At 46.9% G+C, this 21,922-nt stretch overlaps 1 protein-coding gene across 1 annotated transcript in view; it reads left to right on the forward strand.

Moving 5' to 3' along the window:
* Nucleotides 1-19,994, forward strand: part of CHCHD6 (coiled-coil-helix-coiled-coil-helix domain containing 6) — a 109,483-nt gene extending 89,489 nt beyond the window's left edge. Inside the window, exon 7 of the mRNA XM_084269662.1 lies at nt 19,449-19,994. Within this exon, the coding sequence (XP_084125788.1) occupies nt 19,449-19,458 (10 nt within the window). The 3' untranslated portion in view covers nt 19,459-19,994. The remainder of the gene's footprint in view (nt 1-19,448) is intronic.
* The last annotated feature ends 1,928 nt before the right edge of the window (nt 19,995-21,922 follow it).

The following is a 21,922-nucleotide window of genomic DNA, read 5'->3' on the forward strand; positions in this document are numbered from 1 at the left end:
TAAAATGTTTTTTCCCCTTTATCAGTTATTCATTGAAGAGTCTCTTTGCATCTGTACAATTCTGAAGGGTAGCTATTATTTTACCATTTTAATTTTCCCAGCTGTTCGAATAATTGTTTTAACCTCTCAGTGCCTGGAAGTGCTTTTTACATCCTGGTTGCTCTGCATTGCTTTTCTCTGGTTTCATGTTTTAAATTGCCAACAGACACTTCTCACCAACTTGGGTAGTTATTCTGTGACTTACTTCTCTACAGCTCTCGGGCTCCATTGGTCTGAACACCTAGCCAGTACCAAGGAACCTGGTGAACTTTGACTTTGGGGGCTCTCACATCCTGGTTTGGGGTGTTGTCTTTCTCCTCTCACCCCCCAAGACGAGCTCAATACTTGCAGCTCCCATTCAGACCAGGACATGCTGTAGTTATTCTGAAGGATCTCGCCAGTGGCCTCTCTTGGGTTGTATTTCACTGCATACAGGGAAGGGGTTCTGACAGAGACAGTGGTGCCAGCACAGAATACATTGTCTTCATACAGTTTAACAGGTATTGAGGTCACAGCGTTAAATATGAGAGCGATTTCTCTAGCCCCAAGACAAGGCTGTGACAGCAGAGGACGAGGCAAAGCGTCTTGCTGCTATCACAACCGAGTGAAGCACTCGGTACCAGCATGGTGCTCCCAGCTGAGTGTGATGCTCAAAGGAGGAAGGCTGCACCTTTTGTGTCCTGGCTGGGGCAAAACATTCCACGCAGGAGTACCTCCAGAGTAGCAGCATCTCACTACATAGTATCAGTTTTCTTTTTATGTGTATATATTTTATTTTTTTCTCTCCAATGAGCATCACTTCTCTTGAGTATGTCTTTAATGTTCTTGCCATAGGGTCGGAGGTGGAATTTCAAAATAAGTAATTACATTGTAATATTTCGGACACATTGCCGTGGTTTCTCTTGCATGCTCCTTCTCACATGTTCCAAAAGTTGCAAGAGGTGATTTATAATTCATCAAACTAAGCACAAAACATCTGCCTGCAAAACCTATCAATCTGATCCCATCTTTTTCTAGCCCTTTAATTAGGGGAGCCCTGCTGAAAAATGTACCCATCAGCTACTGAGAAATGGTGCATTCCTGGACCCTTGGTATAAATCTTGAGTTATCCAGGTGCCAAAATGCTGTCAGAACTGACAGATCTTAGAAAATACACCCACAGGCAGAACATTATCCATTATACCAGCACTGAGCAGTGGGCAGTAAGGAAAAATCAGCAGAGAATGTGTCTTTATCAACTTTAATTGGCTTTCCCTGTTGATAAAAATCAGTGTACCCGGCAAGGAAGAGAACCTATCTAGCAGTTTGATCTTTCCATCCCAGAGCTGAAGGGTGCAGTCCATCTCCACTGACATGTGATGTGGACTTGTCTCAGCACACTTCCTTGCAGTGCAGTGGACTCTACAACCCACAGAGAAGGCTGCCAGTCTGTCCTCGGTGAGTGACCGTGTTTAAACAAGTGTGAAGAATGAATTACTCTGGATAAGTTGGATTTCATCTGTGCTCAAAATTTACTTCAGAGAGAACAAAACTTAAACTTTTCTTTGGGTCCTGGCTTAGTAAGAGCTTCTGGATTACAACTGTCTGGGCTGTGAAATCAAGGCTCTGGGCAGCGAATGTGCTGATAAAAAGGAGACAGCAGGCGAAGGAAGCAGCAACTTTGCAGGAACTACAGGAAATGGCATATGTAGAGGTTTGGGGAAGAGAACTAGCTGTGTTTGGGTCATTTGGCACTGGGGGTTTCTATGTGGCTTTACATCAAAGACCAAGGAGACAGCAACCATGTGGATTTCTCCTGGGAAGGGTATTTTGATGCCTTGCTGCAGCATCTTGCATTTACTGCACTATGTAAACTGTTTGTTTTTCCTTGTTGCTGCTTCTGTCTATCACTATTAGATCTCTAACAGTTTTGTTAGAGTAAGTAACGTAGTTAAGATGAGTGCAAACCTGTTACTATACTAGGGTGGGTTTTTTTTTCTAGTTGATTAATGAAAACAGCTAATTTATTTATGATCAATTTGGCAATGTGTTGCACTTCTCTTGCTAAATTTTGCGGTGTTTCTGAGCATGGCTTTATTTTAAGTTTCTGTTTCACTAAGTCAAACTCCTCTTATTTCCATAAATAATGGAAAGCAGAAGCACTCCACTCAGAAGAGACTTCATCACAAAAGTTTCTTTTCCCCGATGGTATTAAAAGCCAGACTGTAAGACCATCACAGGGTTGCACTCGTATAAACATCAGTTTAAACCTTGCATATAAAACTTTTAAAACCAAAATTTGTAAGGATGTGTTGTTCAGACACATAGAGGGATGATCCTGCATCCAAAGCCTGCTGCACAGGGAGCTGTACGACCGTAGTCCCAGGCCGTTGTGATCTTCTGGGGTGTCTCTGCCGTGCTGGGGCAGCACAGGTTGGTGTCTGGGAAATGTTTGTGGCCTGATGGGTTGAGCAGCGTTGAGAAGTGAGGGTGCAGCAGTGTGGTGGGCTGCATGCAGGGTGCGTGCCTCAGCTCTGCACCGGCAGTGTGATGCTGTATGCGCTCTTAACTCTGGTGTGGGCTTCCCTGTCAGCAAGTGCAGGCTCTGCCCAAGTCAGGGTTGATGTGTTGCCCAGCACAGCAGGTTTCTTGTTGGGGTAAAGTCAAGAGCTGGTAAGAATGTGATGGAGATTATTGGGAAAAAAGTGTTGGTTGCGTGGGTTTTAATTTTTGCTTTCGTACTGCTGATCGTGGGGCTCAGAGAAACATAGTAACTTCTTGTGTTCAGAAGGTTTCTTTAGAAACTTGAGGCAAGTGTGAGGGAGGGATAACAAAGCCTATCCTGTTCCTCTAATTCAATCTGCCTATTTACAAGCCCAGCCCATCAAGTATGTTGTCACTGTTCTTTGCAGCAAGAGGAAGACCTCTGGAGAATACATACAGAGACCCATGTGAGTAGCCTAAAACATCATCATCCCCGTGGTTTCCATACATGCTGGCCATACTGCAGCCAGGGCAGTTCTCTTGTGTTGGTCCAAATGCCATGAGAGTCTTACCAGGACTGGCCCTGAACACTGTGGCGTGGCTGGCTGTTGTTAAATAGCTGCCTGTGCCTGTGTGGGAGAAGGGATTCCTGCACGTGCGGCCCAAGGAGATGGTAAAGAATTGTAAGATTTATTACACGTTATAAAATAATAATTCCAGATGAAATAAAACGGCAGAAAGAGATCAGGGTTTTGACATCTTGTTTTGAGATGACAAAATGCTGCTTTGGTGGCCTAGAGTTAAGGGTGCTGCTGTCCTTGGTGGGGTTTTTGCCAAGCACACAGTGTAAACACGAGCGGATGGTGCCTGGCTCTGGCTCTGTGTCAGTCATTCCCTAAATACTTGATGGTACCCGAGTGACCAGCTCCTCAGCTTAAAAGCAAGGCTGCCTGATTCTCCTGTCTTTCTAAACCATTTGCTCTCTTTAATTGAGGACCATGAGCTATTGTGTGCGTAGTGCCGCAGGATCCTTGTCGTGTGAGGGCCTTGATAAATATGTATTGTACTGTCAAGTGTTTGTAGCTACTCTGCAGGTAGCGATGGAGAAGCAAGCTGCATCCAGTTATGAGTCGTTGTGTTTCTAGGGTCAATAAAAACAAGATGGCATGGGGGATTGTGGGAAGAGGAGCCAGGATAGCTGCCTTCAGCATCACCTGCTAATAAACCAGCTATTTATAGATCAGCTGAGGCTTTGTCAACTAGATTGTTAAATTAATATTTACATATCATCTCCACTGTCTTTCTCTGATAATCTCATTTGCATAGTGCTTGGACAGAAGCATGGCTTCCTGTGCTCCAGATACAGGACTGTGTTTGATCAGTCCATGCTTTGCAGTGGGTGTGTGAAGCCATTCTGGATAGGTCCTTGCCTTGCAAATCCTCTTCTCCACTTGCTTCTCCGCAACGTTTTCCCATCTTCTCATGCCTCTCATTTCTTGCAGGAAAGCTCACCTTTGTTCCCAAATGTCTGCAATTCATCATGAGGCTGATCTCGCCAGAGAAGAGACGAGCAGCATTTCTGCATAGCAATTCCTAGTTAATCTCTGCCTCTCAGAGAGACTCGAATTGTTGATGGCTTGTGGGTAATTTAATAACTAGCAGACAAATAGGATGTGTAGATTCTAGTAACTTAGCCCAGATGCAAAATCCCCCGTCCCTATTAGCATCTGTTTGAATGAATTTCGTTATAAGGGTTTGCTTTTTACGTTTTAGCACCAGCGAAGCAGCAGCGAGCAGAGTCGCTGCTCAGTGAAGCTGTGTGGATCACAGCAGGCTCCACACCTGCCTAAGCAGTTTCAATCCCCCATGCGTGCGTGTGTGCGTCTCTGCTCCTTTCAGAAGGGAAGAGTAATCTACTTGCTAGACGTGCATGTGTGTCTTGTAGTCCTTGGACGACCTTGAGCAGTCATTTAACTTGTGTTTGTTTGCCCATCTCTACCTGGGCAGATATTACTTCTGTGGTTTGGAGTGCTGAGGTTGAATGGATGTCTCGGAAACGTTGAGGATGAAAAGTGTTACTGAAATGTAAGCTATTCATGCCGTCTCCTCAGACAGCTGATCCGAGTTCAGATTCACCTGCCTGTCTTGCTGCTTCTTGCTTCAAAGCCGTTTGGACACTTGGATTGTGTGGGCAGTCGGAAGGCAGTAATAGCAGGGCTGTGATGCAGACAGGTGTCACAGCCTTCGCTCAGCTTCCACTTCTTAGCACTCGCGAGGCTGTTGATAAGGTGCTGTTATGCTGGTATTGTGTTATTCTTAATCTGTCTTTGGCCTGGAAAGGGTCTAACAGCATCTGTTTTTTCTGACACCTCTGCAGGCTCTCTGGGCACCTCATTACTCTTTTTGGGAAGAGAACATTGCAATCCAGTTACTCTGTCCGCAGAGAGCGAGAGCTCATCTTCCTGTGCCAGCCCGGTTACCGTAAAGTTAGAGCTCAGAGTGGGTTGTGGTTTATCTCTCCAGGTGCATGATGAGGCCCAGAGCATTGCAATGATAATACAGCATGTGCTGAAACCATTCACCTTGTATTTATTCTTCTTAAGACAGCAAAGCTTCCATTTCCCCCCCCTTCAAGATCTCTCCTGTCTTGGCTCACAAGAGAGGGAGTGGGACAGGCCAGATGTGGGTGTGGGTCTGGGAAACCAGGGAGTCAGTTCCCTGGTTCTCCAAGCCCAGCGACTTGGTCTGTGCTCGTTTCATCACTGCTTCTCCCATTTTAACTTTAATTCTTGCTGAAGACAGCAACTGATTCCTACATTTTCAGATCTACCAAGTCTTTCTGTCTTCTGATGATATTCAGGGGAGATGGGGATGTGTTTTTCTGCAAAATGTCAAGGTCTCTTCCCGGAGAGCTGACAGTATAGGTGTTTTATATGTACACGGGCTATCGGGATCAGACATTCTTACTCAGAAACATTGGCTGAGACAGACAGACATTCCTCCTGCCATGGAGAGACAGGCAGGCACTCACTGTTGCCAAGCCTTGAAGTATTTGGCATGTTTTCTATTGCCCTAGTTTTGTGGAGTTGTTCCTGAAGTTTTGCAAGTACATGAGATTCTTAGTTCTTTTTTTTTTAATAACCAAAAAAAAAAACCCCAAACCCTCAACAAGGATGAAATAAATAAAATAAAATCTAGTCCTCCTGCCTAGACAGCAGTGGTATGAGAATGTGACACAGGTGCTTAAAACCAGAAGGCAAATGAAATAACCCCAGTGCATTTCTAATCACTTTTACGATTCAACTTTGTGGTTTTGGGGGAGTTTCTGACTTCTCTCCTGGGTTTTTGAACATGTGAAGGGCATGCAGCGTGGCTCGTTTTCTTGAGTGAGGGAATATTTGCAGCTCTGTGAGAGTTCACACATCTGCAGTGTCCCCTGCAAACAGTAATGAACTGACCAAAACAATCAGTCTCCCCAAATTAGAAGAGCTCTGTGTTTTTCAAATCTCATTTGCATTCTAAGTTGTGCTGCTTCAGTTGTGCCACTTTTCAGGTCTTCCTCCCGAACAGATTTAAGTGGAAGCCAAGATTCTGTGTAAGAACATGACTGGGGAAGTGGAGCTTTGGCATTTTCATAGTTATGTCATATATCAGCAGATTTCCATGTGAGCCGGAAACACCATTTATGCAAAGAGGAACATGGTTATTCATGCAGGGGCCCTGTTCAGCTTGGTACCCCTCTGGTTGATCTATAGAGAAGACTGACTGGCTCTGCAGAGTCCCTCTGTGTGCTGGCAGGGATGCCCTGGCCTTGCAGGCAGCTGCCCACGTGCTTTCACGTTGGCTCTGTGGAGGCACGTGCTCCTGAAATCACCGACGAATTTGTAGGCGCTCGCTCGCGCCTCAGCGTTGCCTGAGCGGAAGGACACATGCAGCCAGGCTCCTGCCACAGAAAGGTTTCCAATAAAGCTGAAACACAGAGGTATTGTTTGTCCAACTGCTGGCAAATGCACGGAGCCATTGTGTGGGTCCTGAAAGCCTTGGCGCTTTATTCTCTGCAGACTGAATGGCAGCCGCGGGTAATAATAACACAAGATTAAAAAAGCCAACATTATAGGGGCATTTACAACCTGCTGAGAGAGTGAAATCTCAGCAAGGCTGAGCTGTGTCTCTAGTGATCCTACGCTTTTACTGCTTGATAAGGAAATGATGGGCAGCTCTGGAGAAATGGCCACCGCAGAGCAGATGAAAGGGGAGCGGGTTGTCTGTTCGAACACCTCCAGTAAGTGGAGTGGGACAAATGGAAAGGCTCTCTGCAAATTGAGTGACCGGCCTGTCCCTTCAGTGCTGGGTGAGCTGGGGCGTGTGCAGGTGTGTTTGCACACTTGTGTTTCCTTCCCAGGAGGGTTGAAAAGCAGAGGCTGGCCGGCAGCGCTGGTGCCAGGCTCAGTTTGCATAGTTCAGACCCTTGTGCTGGGAGGCCTTGGGTCAGCATAGAATCACGGGTTGTTTTGGGTTGGAAGGGACCTCAAAGCCCATCCAGTTCCACCCCCTGCCATGGGCAGGGACACCTGCCACTACATCAGGTTGCTCAGAGCCCCATCCAACCTGGCCTTGAACCCTGCCAGGGATCTAGGGACAGCCTGTGCTTCTCTGGGCACCTTGGGCCAGGGCCTCACCACCCTCATAGTGAAGGATTTCTTCCTAATGTCTAATCTAAAACTCCCCTCCTTCATCTTAAGCTCCTTACCCTTTATCCTATCCCTACACTCCCTGATAAACAGCCTCTGTCCAGCATTCCTGTAACCCCTTTAGGTACTGGAAGGCTCCAATAAGTTTCCATGGAGCTTTTTCAAGGCTGAACAAGCCCAACTCTCTCAGCCTGTCCTCATAGCAGAAGTGCTTCAGTCCTTTGAGCATCTTCATGGGCTCCTCTGGGCTTGCTCCAACAGCTCGATGTCTGTCTTCTGCTGGGGACCCCAGAGCTGGATGCAGCACTGCAGATGGGGTCTCACCAGAACCAGAGAAGCATCATCCAAGGGTGGTGCTTTGGTAGCCATCAGTAGATCAGCTCAGGACCATTCATGTGTGAGAACGTAGCTGTGAATCACCATGGATAAGAGATGGTAAGATTAGCTTTCTGCTTGCAGGACCAGCCAGTCTTTCTGTGAACTTTTTGTAAGACAATAAATATTGAGCTTTATGAATGGAAATCTGGTTTAAGTCACAGTAATGACAACTACCATGCACAATTTAAGCTCAACTGGCTTCTTACACATGGAATGTCATTATTTTCAAAACAAAGAAACCCCACTCTGGAGAGGGGGAAGAAAAGCTTTTTTTTAAGGGACAGTTTCTTATCTTAAAAGTCAAGTTCTGTGTTCAGCGGTGGTTCTGACAATTCTTTAACATCTTAGAAAGCTTTTTCTGTACACATAACTATCCAAACAGCTTTGAAAAGACCCAGGTATCCTCTGTGTACACATGGAAGTTGTATTGGATAAGCTGGAGGCAGAGTACCAGTCTGTAGCAACATCCTCTCAGGATATGCCTCGGCTGTGGAGTAACGGTGACATACGGAAGCCAGCCCCAACCTCGCTAGGCTGGGTGTTACCCTGGCAGCACTGAGCCCCTGGAATAGGTCCCCACCTGTTCAGATGGGTCTTGCAGCTCTCAGCAGGTTTCTGAGGCAGCACCTTACAGACGTGACCTTGGTCTTTGGTATTAATGATGCAGTGAGTGAAATGGTGGGAGGTATTTTAAAGTAATAGTGTTTTAGTGGGAATGTGGGCTACCTGGCTTGGGTGGGTATGGCTTATTGTCTGTGCTTTTCCATTCTAAAAACTTCTCGTCCATTCGAACGTCTTGCTTCGCTTGTGCCAGGCGGTGTGGCGTGGAAATTGCTGGGCCCTGGGTGCTGTTTCTTGTGTGGGACTTTACGGGGACTGAGAAATCCAGACTGCTTCACAGATTCATTTACTTGGATTAATGAATCTGTCCCTGCCTCTGTTTCCCCAAGAGTAATGTGAAGTTACTTGCGTCACAGGGATTTATGAGCTTCTTTCTATATTGGCCGTTTTGCAGAGTGAAATTCAGCTCGGAGGGCTCTGCGGAAGGACGGAGCGTTTGAGTTAGTTCTGTTCTAATCCTGGGTACAGAAAATTGGCGAGTTCCTGCTTAAAGTCTCTTTAAAAACAAAATATAAATAGCCTGTGAGATGGTTTTTTTCCCCTTCTCTTTCTCCCTCCCCTTTTCTCTTTCCTCCCTTTATGTGTTTTGGTTTAGTTTAAATGTTAACCTGTCTTCAACTGCAAGCTGTTCAGGTCAGGACCTGAGACTCCTCTGCGCTGGCACAGACCTGTGGATGAAGGCTGTGGGCTTGCTTTGTTTTCACAGGTTGCAAGCCTGAAATCAAATGTATGTTAGTGGTGAGGGAGGTCTTTGTGGGAAGAGGGTGTAAAGAGGTGTTGAGTGACACTAGAAAAGAATGGTTTAGGAGTGGGGAAGAGAGGATGTAGCTAAAACTAAATATGATGCTTGCTTTTTGCCAGAACCTTTGCAGCAGAAGCATGGACGTTTTCCCAGTCGACAGCTCCCTCACTTCTCTTTCCCTCTCCCTTTTCTTTCTCCCCTTCTGGGGCTACTGCTTTAGGATGAGTTGGTTCCAAGCAGACAATACTTTTCAAGCAGATAAACGGACACCTAAGCAGCTGCACCCGTATCTATCATGAGCAGACGTGCTGCACAGTGGGGGAAATTACAAGATGGGACCAGCATCATTTGTCATATTTAAAAGAAAAAAAAGAAAGCTCTCCCTCCACTTGAGCAGCAGCCACGAGACGGGCGAGCAACACTTACACACTGTCGCTTTCTTTTCCAGTCTCTTAATACATTTTCAAACGCTCCTGTTAAATGTTCCACCTTCAGGGCCTCTTTGTAAAGGATGTGTTTTAGGCAGATGAAAGCAGGTCTCTGTCCTGACACAGATGCAGAACTATAAATTTCCAGTGGGGGAGATAGGAGATAATTATTTAGGAGGCTTTTGTGGCTTATTCCAGCATCTGGTAATCTACCAGGATGCCCTCTGAAGTGAGAAGGGGACAGGAAGAAGCTAGAAAAATGCTGAGCTTGTTTTTCACTTGGTAAAGGTTTTTAATCTTGAAAGAAGGATTTGGAATTTACGCAGGAGGAGACATTGTTTGGGAAATAAAGATGCATCTCCCGGTGTTCACCATTCTCCCTTTGTTTGCTCAGATCCGTGTTTCGGGTTGTAGGGCATCTTATCTGCTGTTCCCTTAATTGCACTGGTTATGCTGGGTGCCGGTGGACAGTTGCTCAGAACAAATCCGTCTTGTGGAGATACTGGCTGCACCAGCCTCCAGTTCAGGGCTGAGCAGGCAGCTACATGGAGGTTGCTGCCTGGGTGTGCCTGAGGCTGGGTGTTCGCATGTCATCACCTCACGGAAGGTCTCGATGACCTCCCAGTCCCTCCACAGCTTCTCTGTTCCCAGCAGGGACACCCAGCGCTCTCCTGCTGGGATTGTGGATCCCCTGCTCGGTGCTCATGCAGAAGGCAGGGCTGCCCTGCTGCTCCACTCCTGGGTGTTGAAAATGGGGAGTGACAGAGTGAAATGTTTAGGGCTTCTTGGGGGACTTCTGGAACCTCTGAGACGTGTGGTTGAGACATTTGACTGTCTCTGTTCAGGTCATGAATGTTTCAAAACGCCTGTTATTTTTCTGTCTGGGTGCCTGAACTTCGTAGAGGATTGTCTGACTGGGGCTTGGTGCAGGTCAACCAACCAGACTTCTTTTCCTTGTGATCTAATTGGATCTTGCAGCTCCTGGGACCGGATATTTCAAGATACTTTAAGATTGGCAAGAGCTAGACATGCAATTAATTCTTTAAAATCTGATACTCAGACATTGCAAACGCTCAGTCAGCAACAAGCTGCTGGTGCAGAAGAGTTTCAGTGCTGAGTCAAGGGGGTCTGATGCTGCTGAAAGAGATTTCAGTTTCTGGGTTTGTACCTGGGCTGTGGAGGCAGTCTCCCAAGACACATTCATTTATTTACCTTTCAACTCATTGCTGTGACCCTGGTCTTTGGGAGGTGTTTCACAAAAACACGTAAAAGTGATATCCCACATCTATCTGCAGACAGACATGGGAATTCCCAGCTCTCTCTTGGCTCTCTCATTGCTGATTTTTTTCCCTCTTCTACCAGAAGAAAAGGAGAGTGACATCTACACCCGTGCGGGTGAGATGAATACGGCTATCAGGCAAATAAAATTACTGGCTGCCGAATAGCAACAGCTTAATGAAAATGTGAACTGTTAAACAAATAAAGGCAGTCAAGCTCATAATACTTCTGTGTGGGATTTCACTGTATCACGGAGCAGAAATAGAATTAGATACAGAAAAAGAGATATCTGGAGAAGTTGTCTCTGCCTATCTCTGTGCTCTGCGTGTGATGCAGGACTAGGCAGGAGTGAGCCGTACCTTAAATGTGGACATGCTGCCCCGACCTCGAGAGGAGATCTCTTCATCCGGTGCGGGAGGCTGCTGAAGCAAGGCAGAAAGGGATGAGATAGAGCACTGGATTTCCTCTGAAGCCTAAATGCAAACTGCACAGAGGGGATGGATCCCTTGAGAACTGGGGGCAGGGGGGAAAGGGGGCTTGCATTTCTTGAGCATCTTCTGCAGGTGAATAATTACTGTACCTCAATGTGGTTGGTAAGTAGGCTTGCCTTACGTGCAGAAAGGGAAACTGAGATAGGGGCTTATCTACAGCTGGTGGGCAGAGTTGGGAGGAGTCTGGCAGTGGAGACCAGGGCTCCCAGCTCCTGCACTCCAGACAGCCTTTACCTTCCTGTGGCGCGTGAGGAGGCTGCAGGGTTTGGTAATGCTCCCAAGCAGCAGGCGAAATCCCCAGGATGAGAATTCAACCATTGTTGAGGTCCTATCTCAAAGGCACGGTGCTGTAGCTGAGGGGCTCTGAAGTGTTCTCAGCATCTCTTAGCACTCTATGTAAGGACTGGACTTCTCTGCTCTTCCATCTTTGTGAAAATCCCTGGGGTTAAAGATATGCTTGTTAGCACCGGTACAGGTTATTAATCTGTTGCAGAATGAGATCGAGAAATGCAGAATGCAGTATGTAAAGTTGAGATCAGCTTGTGAAGAAGCCCTGCACCCAAGAAGCTGCTCTACCTGTCTCCAAACAAAACGGCATCCGATCTCCCTGGCTTCTCCCATCCTGCTGTGCTTGGCTGTGAACAGTCAAGAGGCAAGGGGTGGGGTGAGGTGATCCCAAGGAGTTCAGAGGACAGACAGAGCTGTTCTTTCTATCTCTGTCTCTCTTTTCCTTCACCCTGTTCTTGATTGCCCTTCCTCCTAAGAACATGTCTCAGCTGGCTTGGTCTCAGACTTGTGTGGAGTTACTGATGTATTGAAGGTGTATTGTGTCTGGGTCACACAAAGCTTTAATGCACTGTGGAATTAGAAATGTTATAGGAGTTTATAGTCTAAGTGTCTTTATTTTTCTGGGTGACCTTGGGAAATTTCTTTGCACCAGATCTGTATCTTGCCATCCTGCTGCCTTTATCTGATTTGTTTTCTTGTATACGTTACTGACATCCAGTGAAGTGTAATTTGTTTGAGAAGTGGCACTTATAACAAGGATCCCGCTAGTAATCCCTGCGTTGAATCCCTATATACACAATGTTCCAGGAATAATTAAAGTCACAAACTTCAATCTTGAGGGATGCACAGGGGAAACCTATCCTAAAATGAGGTTTGGCGTATCTGACTTTTCTCCTTCCAGTGCTTTTTAAGAGTGGGATTTGCTATTTTTGTTCCAGGACTGAAGCAGATTTAAGTGGAAGTCTGACATCCTGAATTTACATGTCCTAACAACGGTGTTCATCAGTCAGTGTTCTTACTGTATCCTTTCTCTACCCCTTCTCTCTATTAACTTTCCTCAGCAGTCTGCAGGGATCATTTGCCAGCCTGATTCAAATTCCTGCACTTTCCTGGCGTCTTGTTTTATAACATCTTGCATCATATACTTTCCATTTCTGTAATCCATTTAATCCAAAGTACTGGAATGGCTTTGCAGGTATTTATTGCGTTTCTTTCTTCCTTGTGCTAGGAGGTAACAGGTCATTTATACAACTTAATCCAAAGTCTCTTGGCTTCTGGGGTTATTATTTTTTTTTCCTTTTATTTTCCCACTGATTATCCTGGGGGCTGGCAGCAAAAGGAGGAATGAGAGTATGGAGGAGTTGCCGTTACATATATGGTTTCATTACGTTGTGCTGGGAGCACGGCTTGGCAGTTCAGCAGTTAAACCCATGCAGCTGACGCACCCCAGCAATAACATTGCCGTTGCTTGTCCTTAATTTTTGGAAGCACTGGGCTTAGGGTTTGAAATAATGAAATGCTGTTGCATCAGTAAGTGGTTTTCCATTCCTTTTGGCTCTGGAAACGGATATTCACAGTTGGGTGAAGTTCATTTTAATCCTCACAAAACCAGAGCTGGATTTGTACAAGTTGTCGTTGTTCTGCTTTAGAAACACTCTGTGCCTTCTGGATCCCTTTATCCCTCCTGGGGGCTAATCCACGAGCTTGCGAAACGCTCGGGGTGACTCTGGTTGCGGGATGGAGAGGCATCCAGTGTTATCTCCTTTTCCTCCTGCATTGCTTTCTCTCGCTTCTCCCAGAAAGGCACAGCAGTGTTTGTAGTGTACACTTTCTGATGTGTACAGATAGTGGGATGTAATTATCTTCCCCTGAGGTAGAGTCATTATGCTGGCTGTAAAGCGAGAGGGTCACAGTCCTAATGGGAAATGATTTTAAAGCAATCTTGACCAAGTCTAGTGGAGCCATTTCAGACCACTTAAGACTCAGCCAGTCCTTCACAGCACTTGTGATACGTCCACTTTATGTGGCGAGAGGCAATGGGACTAACACTTGTCGAGGGATAAAGAAAATCTACAATAAACTGCAGCTCTGCCTTTGGGCACACGGTGTGTACTGCCACTGGGAAAGGCACCAGCAGAACCCCATCTTGACTGCTGCTGCTCCCCATGCTGATTTTGGAAACACATGAGGCACTCGTAGAAGCAGTAAGGCAGCAGTCACAAAACCCACCACCCTGGGCTTCTTTTGCTGTACAAGCTGCCCCTCTGCCCCCCCGGGTTTGATTCTTGCAGAGGTGAGAGGTTCACTCTTTGCAATGCAGGGCAGAGCGTGGCACAGTCCCTGGAGCAGAACCATGAGTGGTGGACACACTCCTGGTTTACCTGGGAAATTCAGGCTTCAAACAGGCACTGACTTACAAGGCAAATCAGAGGCTGTTAAATAGCAAACACAGCTTTGTGTTGGAAGACAACAGACTTTTCAGCACCCTTTGGCATGCGCTGGAGTTGTGGTCAGTAGGAAGGTGAGGAGAAAGACTTCAGCAGTGCTCTGGTGAAGGTGGTGGTCAGCAGTTGTACGTCACTTGAGGAGTGATGGTGGATCTGTCAGGACCAGCTCAGGACTGTAAAGCAGGCACCGCTTCACACAAGCAATTTTCTCTTTTTCAGTCTGTTACAGAAGCAGAACAGGCAGGGCTGTGCAGGTTAGCAAAGCTCTAGGCTGGTACCCAGGAGAGCAAGAATAACTAGTAGTGAAATGCTCCATGTCTCATTTTTATCCTTTGAGCTCCTCTGTAATGTTATTGGAAAACAAAAATTGTTTAAATAATGGAACAGACCCGATGAAATTGTGCAGTGATGCAGAAGGGGTGAGGAAGGGTTATTTCCTTTCTTCCCATTACTTTTCTTCTCCTGCCTTGCCTCCCAAACGTGGGTGGAATCTGCATGTCAGGCACTAGCAACATCAGCCTGGCCTGGTGGCTTTCCTTAATGGTAAGAACGAGATTAAATGCAATTAACATTGATTGAACAAAAACCGCCCTCAGTTTGTATGCCGGTTAATTAACAGCCATCCTTTCAGCAGTGCCCCTTTGTAGAGCGGCGTTTGTTCCTCCTGGCCCCGGTATTTTCTAGCACATGTCCGAAATCAAAGGCAGGGAGTGTGTTCCCTACTGTGATGTCTGGGGCTACCGGCTCAGCAGGGAGATGCAGCCCCCCAACTGGGATGATTTTTTTTGTGCAGTCTCGTTACTGCCGAGCTGCTCAGTCAGTGGCAAAACATTTCCTGTTAAGCAAGGCTAATGACGGGAGCTCTCTGTGAGTTAGAACAATGATCAGAACAATTGTCTGGAGGAAATCAATGTTATAATGCATGAACAAACAGGTGAGCCTCAGAACAGCTAGAGATTAGTTGTGCTAGTAAATAACTTCATATTCGGGTGATGCGGCGCAATGGGAGGTGTCAAGGCAGAGCAAAGCAAACAGTGTGTCGGCTCTTGTGAGTCAAAGGAGAGTGAGGAGGGGGGAGAGGAAACCAGAAGAACTGTTTCAGTTCCTTGCGCTCCGTCGGTAGGGTCTGTAGACCAGAGACTTCCACGTGAAAGCACTTTCTGGGGTGTTCTGACAATGCGTCTGGTGAGTCTTTTGAAAGGCGCCTTTTCTGCTGTCAAGCCAGCTTTGAAGACACCATCTGGGGAAGTAGCCAAGAAGTCATTGGGTGAACTTCTCTGCTTTGCAAAGCTATTAACACCAGTGCAGAGAAGAGGGAAAACAAAACTCTCTTCATAGCTTTCTGAATTAATCTTTTTTTGTTGCTGCCAGGCATACTCCTGCCCCTTCTTATTCCAAACCCAAGGACAGCAACTGTTGGACTCCTGAAGGATGAGAGAAGCAGAGGCTTTCCTGTGCAATAACTATGTGGTGCAGAAGTGCTGTGATCCATTAGTCAGCACAGCTGCTCTGCACAATAGCCAGTGCCTTGAAAGTAACAGAACAAATTGCACATAACCAAAAAATACCTACAGCATACATCAAACCAAAGTGACTCAGGCATCCCTCACGGTGCTTTGGGGTGCTAATAGCCCTGCAACAAATGCCTTCTTCAGTGGAAAGGCCTTGAACACTCAGCTTGGGACAGGTCAGGGTTTTTGTATTTCCTCAGTGCCTCTCTCCAGACTGAGATGACAAAGTTGTGCAGCCGCGTTACTGAAGTCTGCTGTGTGCCGACAGGTATTCCGGTTCCGAGAGCTGCCTGCGCGCAGCAAGGAGCCAGGAACTACGGGGATTAATTTCTACTTTGTCACTGACACTCCAAATGCACAGAGCCATTTATCATGGGGATCTGCTTTCTGATTCCTTCGTAGCTGCACAGTGCCCGTATGAGCGAACACTGTGGTGCGGCCGCCTAAGGGAGCCTGAGGACAAAGGTAAGGCACTCGCTGGAGGGAACTCGCAGGGTTTACCCCACGAGACTAAAGGCTGGTTAAATAAATACTGTCTGAGCACAGCTGGGGCTTGGCAAACAGTGTCTGGCAAATGCTGAGGGAGGAAGTTCTTCAGGGCCTGGGTTTCAAGGAGGGAGATTCCTCCACTGGCTGTGAGCCTCCGAAAGCCAAGGCGCAGAGCTAGCCAGTGTCTGCGGGAGGCGGAGAGGATGCTGCGGACTCTCCGGGCAGCCCTTTGCTTCTACACTGGGGTGCAGACTGACAAAGGATGAACAGGAGGAAGAGAAGAGCGGTGTGTTAGGAAATCTTGCTGAGACTTGCTTGCCCTGATGCTGGTAGCAAGGCCTTAGCTCTCTGCTACTGGAGAAGGACAGTGCTGGGCGTCAACTGGACACCCTTCTTGGCAGGGCTGAGGTTTGTGGAGTGGATCTACTTGCATAGCTGGACCATTCTTGTCCCTCAACTGGAACCAGAACCCTCTCTGTGCCTTCTTGTTAGACTGAGCGTGCAGTGTGCTCTCCAAGGCTGTTTGTTTCCCAAATTGTTCTGCTCAGACTGCAGCAGGGACCAGCTATCACTGATTGCAGGGCAGCTATGTTGTGAAGAGACACTGAACTTCTTCAGGATGAGCCTCAACTCGATTAATTGGGAGTATCCTGTTGTGTGGGAAGAGCTTGTGATTGCCAGCTGCCTGGGCTTGTTGCATAAAGAGCTTGTCTCCTGCACATGCAACGATAAGGGCCAATCAGAGAGGTAAGGCTTCTCCCCTTTCCTGCTCAAGTTAGGTGTAACAGCAGCACCGTGGCATCTGGAAGGGATGGTTCCAGGTTGGAAGGAAGTGAAGGGGTGCCATGGTCACAGTGCTAGGTAGAATTAAAATGCTGGTGCAAGTGGTTGGCTTAGAGAAGAGTGGGTTTGGTTTTAGAGATACGGTGTCCTTCCATGCTATTACACAGCATGTGAGGCATGAAATCAATGCAACTGTGCTTTTAAGTAGTTAGCCACAGGTCTATAAACTGATGGCCTAGGAACATTGAAAACAATTACATGTGTATTCTAACAAGCACAGGCTTATATGATGGGCTAACATCTGGATCCAGTGTTGGTGGCTGTGTTCTGCAGGAGGCCCGAAGGAGCATGGGGTCACAGCCAGACAGAAACTGTACTCTGGTTTTGCTTTCTTTGTGAACTGAACTGTAGCAATATTAGAGGGCTTGGTAGTGGCTTATGCTGGCATGGTAAATGCAGGGAGATCTGGACTGGCACCTGAGCAGGAGAGTCTGAAACAGCTGGGAAAGTCGTCCCTGTGTGCATATTGTGGTGTACTGGGAGTGCTTTGGTTTCCCAGAAGCACCAACCCTGTAACCTTCACGGGCACTCCATGTCCCTGATGAGGTAGGGAACATCAATTAGTTGCTTCATCCAGCACAGGCTGGTCTTAGATGTAATTGTACCGGGTCGCTATTGGGAGCAGCGGGGGCTGATCGACGGCGTCATTACCTTGCATCGTTTGTTAGCAGAAGCTTCCTCACGAGCGCCAAGCAGCAGGAAATTGGTGTCTGGGCTGCCTGGCAACCCATCAGTTCTGGGCCCAGTCCTCACTGCCCAAAAGAGTTTGAGAAAGTTTATAGTCACCCGGAGCACTGTGGAACAGGATGTGTTTGTGCACGGAACGTTTGTGAGCCTCCAGCTCAGTGCGTCCCCACGATGTGGGTAGGTTAGGCTGGGGAGGTTTGATTGAGGTTTAAATGCTGGCTGTTTGCATTTTCCCCTGGAATGAGTAATGAGTATGATTTGGAACGTGAAATTGTGTAACTATGATACTCTTTAAAATTGCTTCAAAGAAAAAGGGGGGGTTTTACTGTCTTCTCTAAGTGTTAGCCACAGAGTGGCCACATCCGTGGCTTTTTCTCAACATGTAGCATTCCTCACCACTTCACTGAAGTGTTACAGTGTGAATACAGCAAATTACTTTATTGCAAAATTGATTGCGAGTTGTTGCTGCTTGGTTCATTGCAATTTGTGTGAGTGCTATTGGAGTTTTTAAAATGTATTGCTCTGTGCAAAACTTGTAAGTCACTAATGATGAGAAAAATTACCTGAGAAATTAGAGGCAGTCGAGTAATATTGATGGTTCATTTGTCAGATTTCTGGATAAGCTTTGTCTAAATAATTTGGCAAACAATTTTCTCTTTATTCTTGAGTCTTTTGAAGCTTTTCCACTTCATTGTTGTTAGAGAAGGGGCTGTCTTTGGAGATGCATGGTCAATGTAGACTGAATGTGCTGACCTTGCAGGTGCTGGGCAGCAAATATCAGTCTGCTATGCAGAAGTAGCCTAAATGACATCCTCGCCTTCTGACTGATGTTGCTAAGTGTGCTGCTGTCATTATCCTGTGATATTCTCCTTTCCCATTCGCATTCGAGGAAGCACAGCTTCTCTCCCAAGGAAGGCTAGTGTCTGGAGAGTAGAACCGAGCTCACACCCAGCGCTAGGAAAAACGGGCAGTGAGGCCACCTGCAGCTAACTTCTCAGTTGGCTTTAGCAGGGCCTTCTAAACATGGGCAGGTACTGTCTGCTCTGCAGAATGGGCCTGTGCCTACCCAGAGCATGAGCAAAAAGCAGCCTCTTGACAGGCTGGCCCTATGCAGTCCTGCTGTTCGTGCAGCTACACCTCCAGTTCATTGATCCAAAGATGTCAGCACTGGCGCAGAAGAGCTGATTACCTGGGTTTTGAAGTAGGGTCCAACGTTGATAACCCAGATCCTCAGAAGCAGCACGGTATGCTGATGGCATTGTTGGTTTGATTTCTTTGACTTTATAGGAATGATAAGATGAAAATAAGAAGAGACCGTAGCAGGCTCTGCAATCTCCATCCTAAAAAGGTTTAAAGCCTCCTGGTTTTTTCAGCCCCTCAGAAGCAGACAGCTCATACGCAGATACCTGCAGGATCTGAGGATGTATCACTTAGAAAACAGGAGGTTGCTGTGCGGACAAAGCAGCCACGATTTTGCTTTGAATTTTATGAGGGTTCGGGTCTTAATAGGATAAAGGCTGTCAAACGTGTCGGGACTTGTTAGGGCAGCCGCTGAGCCCCGCTCTTTCTTCCTCTCCCCTCTCCAGTGCTCAGCTCACTCTCACGTTGATTCTGTTTCAGGATGAGTGAGTGGTGTGTGTGTGTTTGATGGCAGCTACGCAGAGTGCTGCCACGTCCTGCTGAGGCTGGGACTGAGTGTGGAGCTGCACTTGCTCCTGCCACCCACCTGCTCTGAGGCTTGCCTGAGACCAGGGGCTCTCTCTCCTGCTGTAGGCCATCAGATTTACTAACCCCCATATCATTTGCACCGACTATACATTCTTGTCCACAGAATCAGTCTCACCTTTGATACTATGACCTGCCAGCTTGTTGCTTCTACACTCCTCTGTCCCCTTTGGTGTCCTGTGTTTCACAGCATGTGAAACCTGCTGGCTTTTCTATGGGGTTTTTCCCCCTGCTGACATTACTCCTTCATTTCTGAAGGAAACAGCCCCGTGTGAACAGCTGCATAACTAACTTGCTACCTTTTCCTTTGTCGCCCTTCTCCTCCAGGAGCTGTTAGTTAATTTGGGATAAACATCAGCCACCAAGGAGCAGAGGACAGGGACCACAGACATGCTTGGAAGCCCCAGCATCCTTCTGGATAGACACTGACCAAAACCGGTGCCTTCTGCCCTTCGCAGTCCAAGACAATGACATGATTCCTCTTCTAATTGCCTGCATGTGTAGGTCTCAGTGAATGTTCCTGGAGCTGGGAGGAGGCTCCCAGGAGAGGGGTCTGCTATTGTTTCCTTTTTTTTTTTTTTTATTATATTACAATGTAAAGAATCATATTGACCCCAGGTTCTTCTGGCACAGCTTGTAGCTTGGAGGCTTGCCTGGTTCACCCCGTGCTAGCTTTGGTTTCACCAGTCCACACCTGAGTTTCAAGAGCTGTTATCTTTGTCCATTTGCTCCGGAGAAAAGGGGTCCGAAGTATTTGGAAGTAACCCTGCCTAGCATGTTAGGATTAACTGTTCCTAGCATGCTCCCATCGGTTACACCAGCAGGCGTGTTCCTTCCCTTCTGAGGTTCCCTCCCAAACAATAAAGTGTTTAATGGTCACTGTGTGCTGTGAGATACTTTCAGTCCCACGGGTTTGCAAATTGCTGTTTTCTGCCTACTGTCCATGCCAACAAAAACTCCCAACAAGTGTGAGGAATAGAAATATTTCAACTCACACTTTATAAATCACAAAACTTGTTCTTTTTGGTCCCGAGCTGAATAACTTTGGCTTACTTGAAACTACCTGGAAGAGTGCAGAGTCCTGGCTGAAGGGAACTGGTGTTGGGGAATCATACTGGAAAAAAAAACCCCGCCTGCTGAATGCAGACTGTGAGTTATCTTTTGTTGCACTGACTCTTAGTGTGCGGTTTCTGCTTGGTCTGCCATAAATCTCCATCCCTTTCAACCTTGTGCTGTCTTCTGAGCCCTCTCCTCATGGAGCAGTGGGAGCTGTGTGCCTCTGGTTCTCCTCCTCCGAGAGGTAGGTGTGGCAGATCTGTGAAAGCAAACCAGAGGAGCAGGTCCAGCTAAGTAATTCGATTCCCCTTCTCTGGGTAAAGCTTCTCCTCTGGCAGCACCTGCTGCTCAATCTGGTCCTCTCTGGCTGTGTCTAAGAGCTTCTGAAGCATGTGAATATGGGTTTTTGGAGGTCGTGTCAGACTTTAACGCACTGTTTATGAAAATGGATGAGGGGGGCTGAGAATTGTTCTCTGTATTATATTCTGCTCTGTCTCTTTTTTTCATTAGGCAGCAGCTTGGTGCTTTACATCTTCATTAAGCAACAAAATGCCTTTCTTTCTTGTGGAGAGCTGATGACACAGCCCTCTTCCCCCTTAGAAGTGATATTTGTTTACCAGTCTCTGTTAGTCTCAGATCTTGCAAAAATTCCAGATTTTTATCACTGTGCAGGTCAAACTTGTCTCTCCAAGGGTGGAAGGGCAAGTTTTGCAAACCCAAGTAGGACACTTGGTGCCCTCAGAGCTGTTTGTAGCAGTACCTTTGCTGCTGCTGTCCTGGCTTTTGGATCTGCTTGGGATAGCCACCAAACTTCTGACTGCATGTGGCAATGTGGAGCACCAAGGTCTGTCCCCAACTAGATATTACATTATTGTTGGTCTGAAAGGTACCTATTTTATCTCTTCCTCGTTCTCCTCTTGCCCCTATCCAGCGATGCCTGGCATGAGTAATTTGCATGTCATTATTTCAGCCGCCCTAAATTGGGGGGGGGACTACGATGCCAGGGCTGATTATCTGGCGGCACTGGACAATTTTCTCTGTTAGGCAACTGTAATACATTTCCATGTTCTTTTATAATGAGCTTTATTTACCAAATTGGCAATTCCTCTGTTGAGAAATAACTGATTACAGCATTCAGGGAGTTGCTGTCATCTCAAGATATGCAGGTGTCTGTGGAACATAAACAGATGTGATCGTTCAGACAGTGAACTCAATTGATAGAGGGTAAGGGGAAAAAATTCAGCCATGCAATCATAAATGTAACATCTCCAGCTAATGTTGGCCAGGTGTACTGCGGCTGTTGTGCAGCCCAGTGAGGACAAAGTGGCAGTCTAAGGCCATCCAGTACTTCCATGTGAGGGACTGCTTGATTGTTAGGTGGAAGGACACCTCTTGGTGTCATCGCACTTCAGCCCTGGCTTGCCTCGCTGGCCCTGGTAGTCTCTGAGGACAGACATTAGTTCATTGTGTCTCCTTGAAGTGGGAAACTCTTCTGTCCTGTTCTGTGGTGTTTGATTTTTAGCTTACTCTGTGATTAGTGTATCCAAACTTCTTTGCAATGGTGTGCATGGGGACTGTGGTCCCATCTGCCTCTCGGGCTGTTCCTTTGGTGCCTCCTATTGCCCAGGAGCAGTTTTGTTGTTGCTGTTGCCCTAATCATCAGCTCAGGTATCTGAGCCTGGGGGAAAAAAACATGATCAGAGACGTCAGCAGGAAATTGCTGAAAATGAAGTTCAATTTGCAGA

The sequence above is a fragment of the Gallinula chloropus genome (assembly GCF_964237585.1).
Source record: "Gallinula chloropus genome assembly, chromosome: 12".
In the NCBI taxonomy this organism is placed as follows: domain Eukaryota; kingdom Metazoa; phylum Chordata; class Aves; order Gruiformes; family Rallidae; genus Gallinula; species Gallinula chloropus.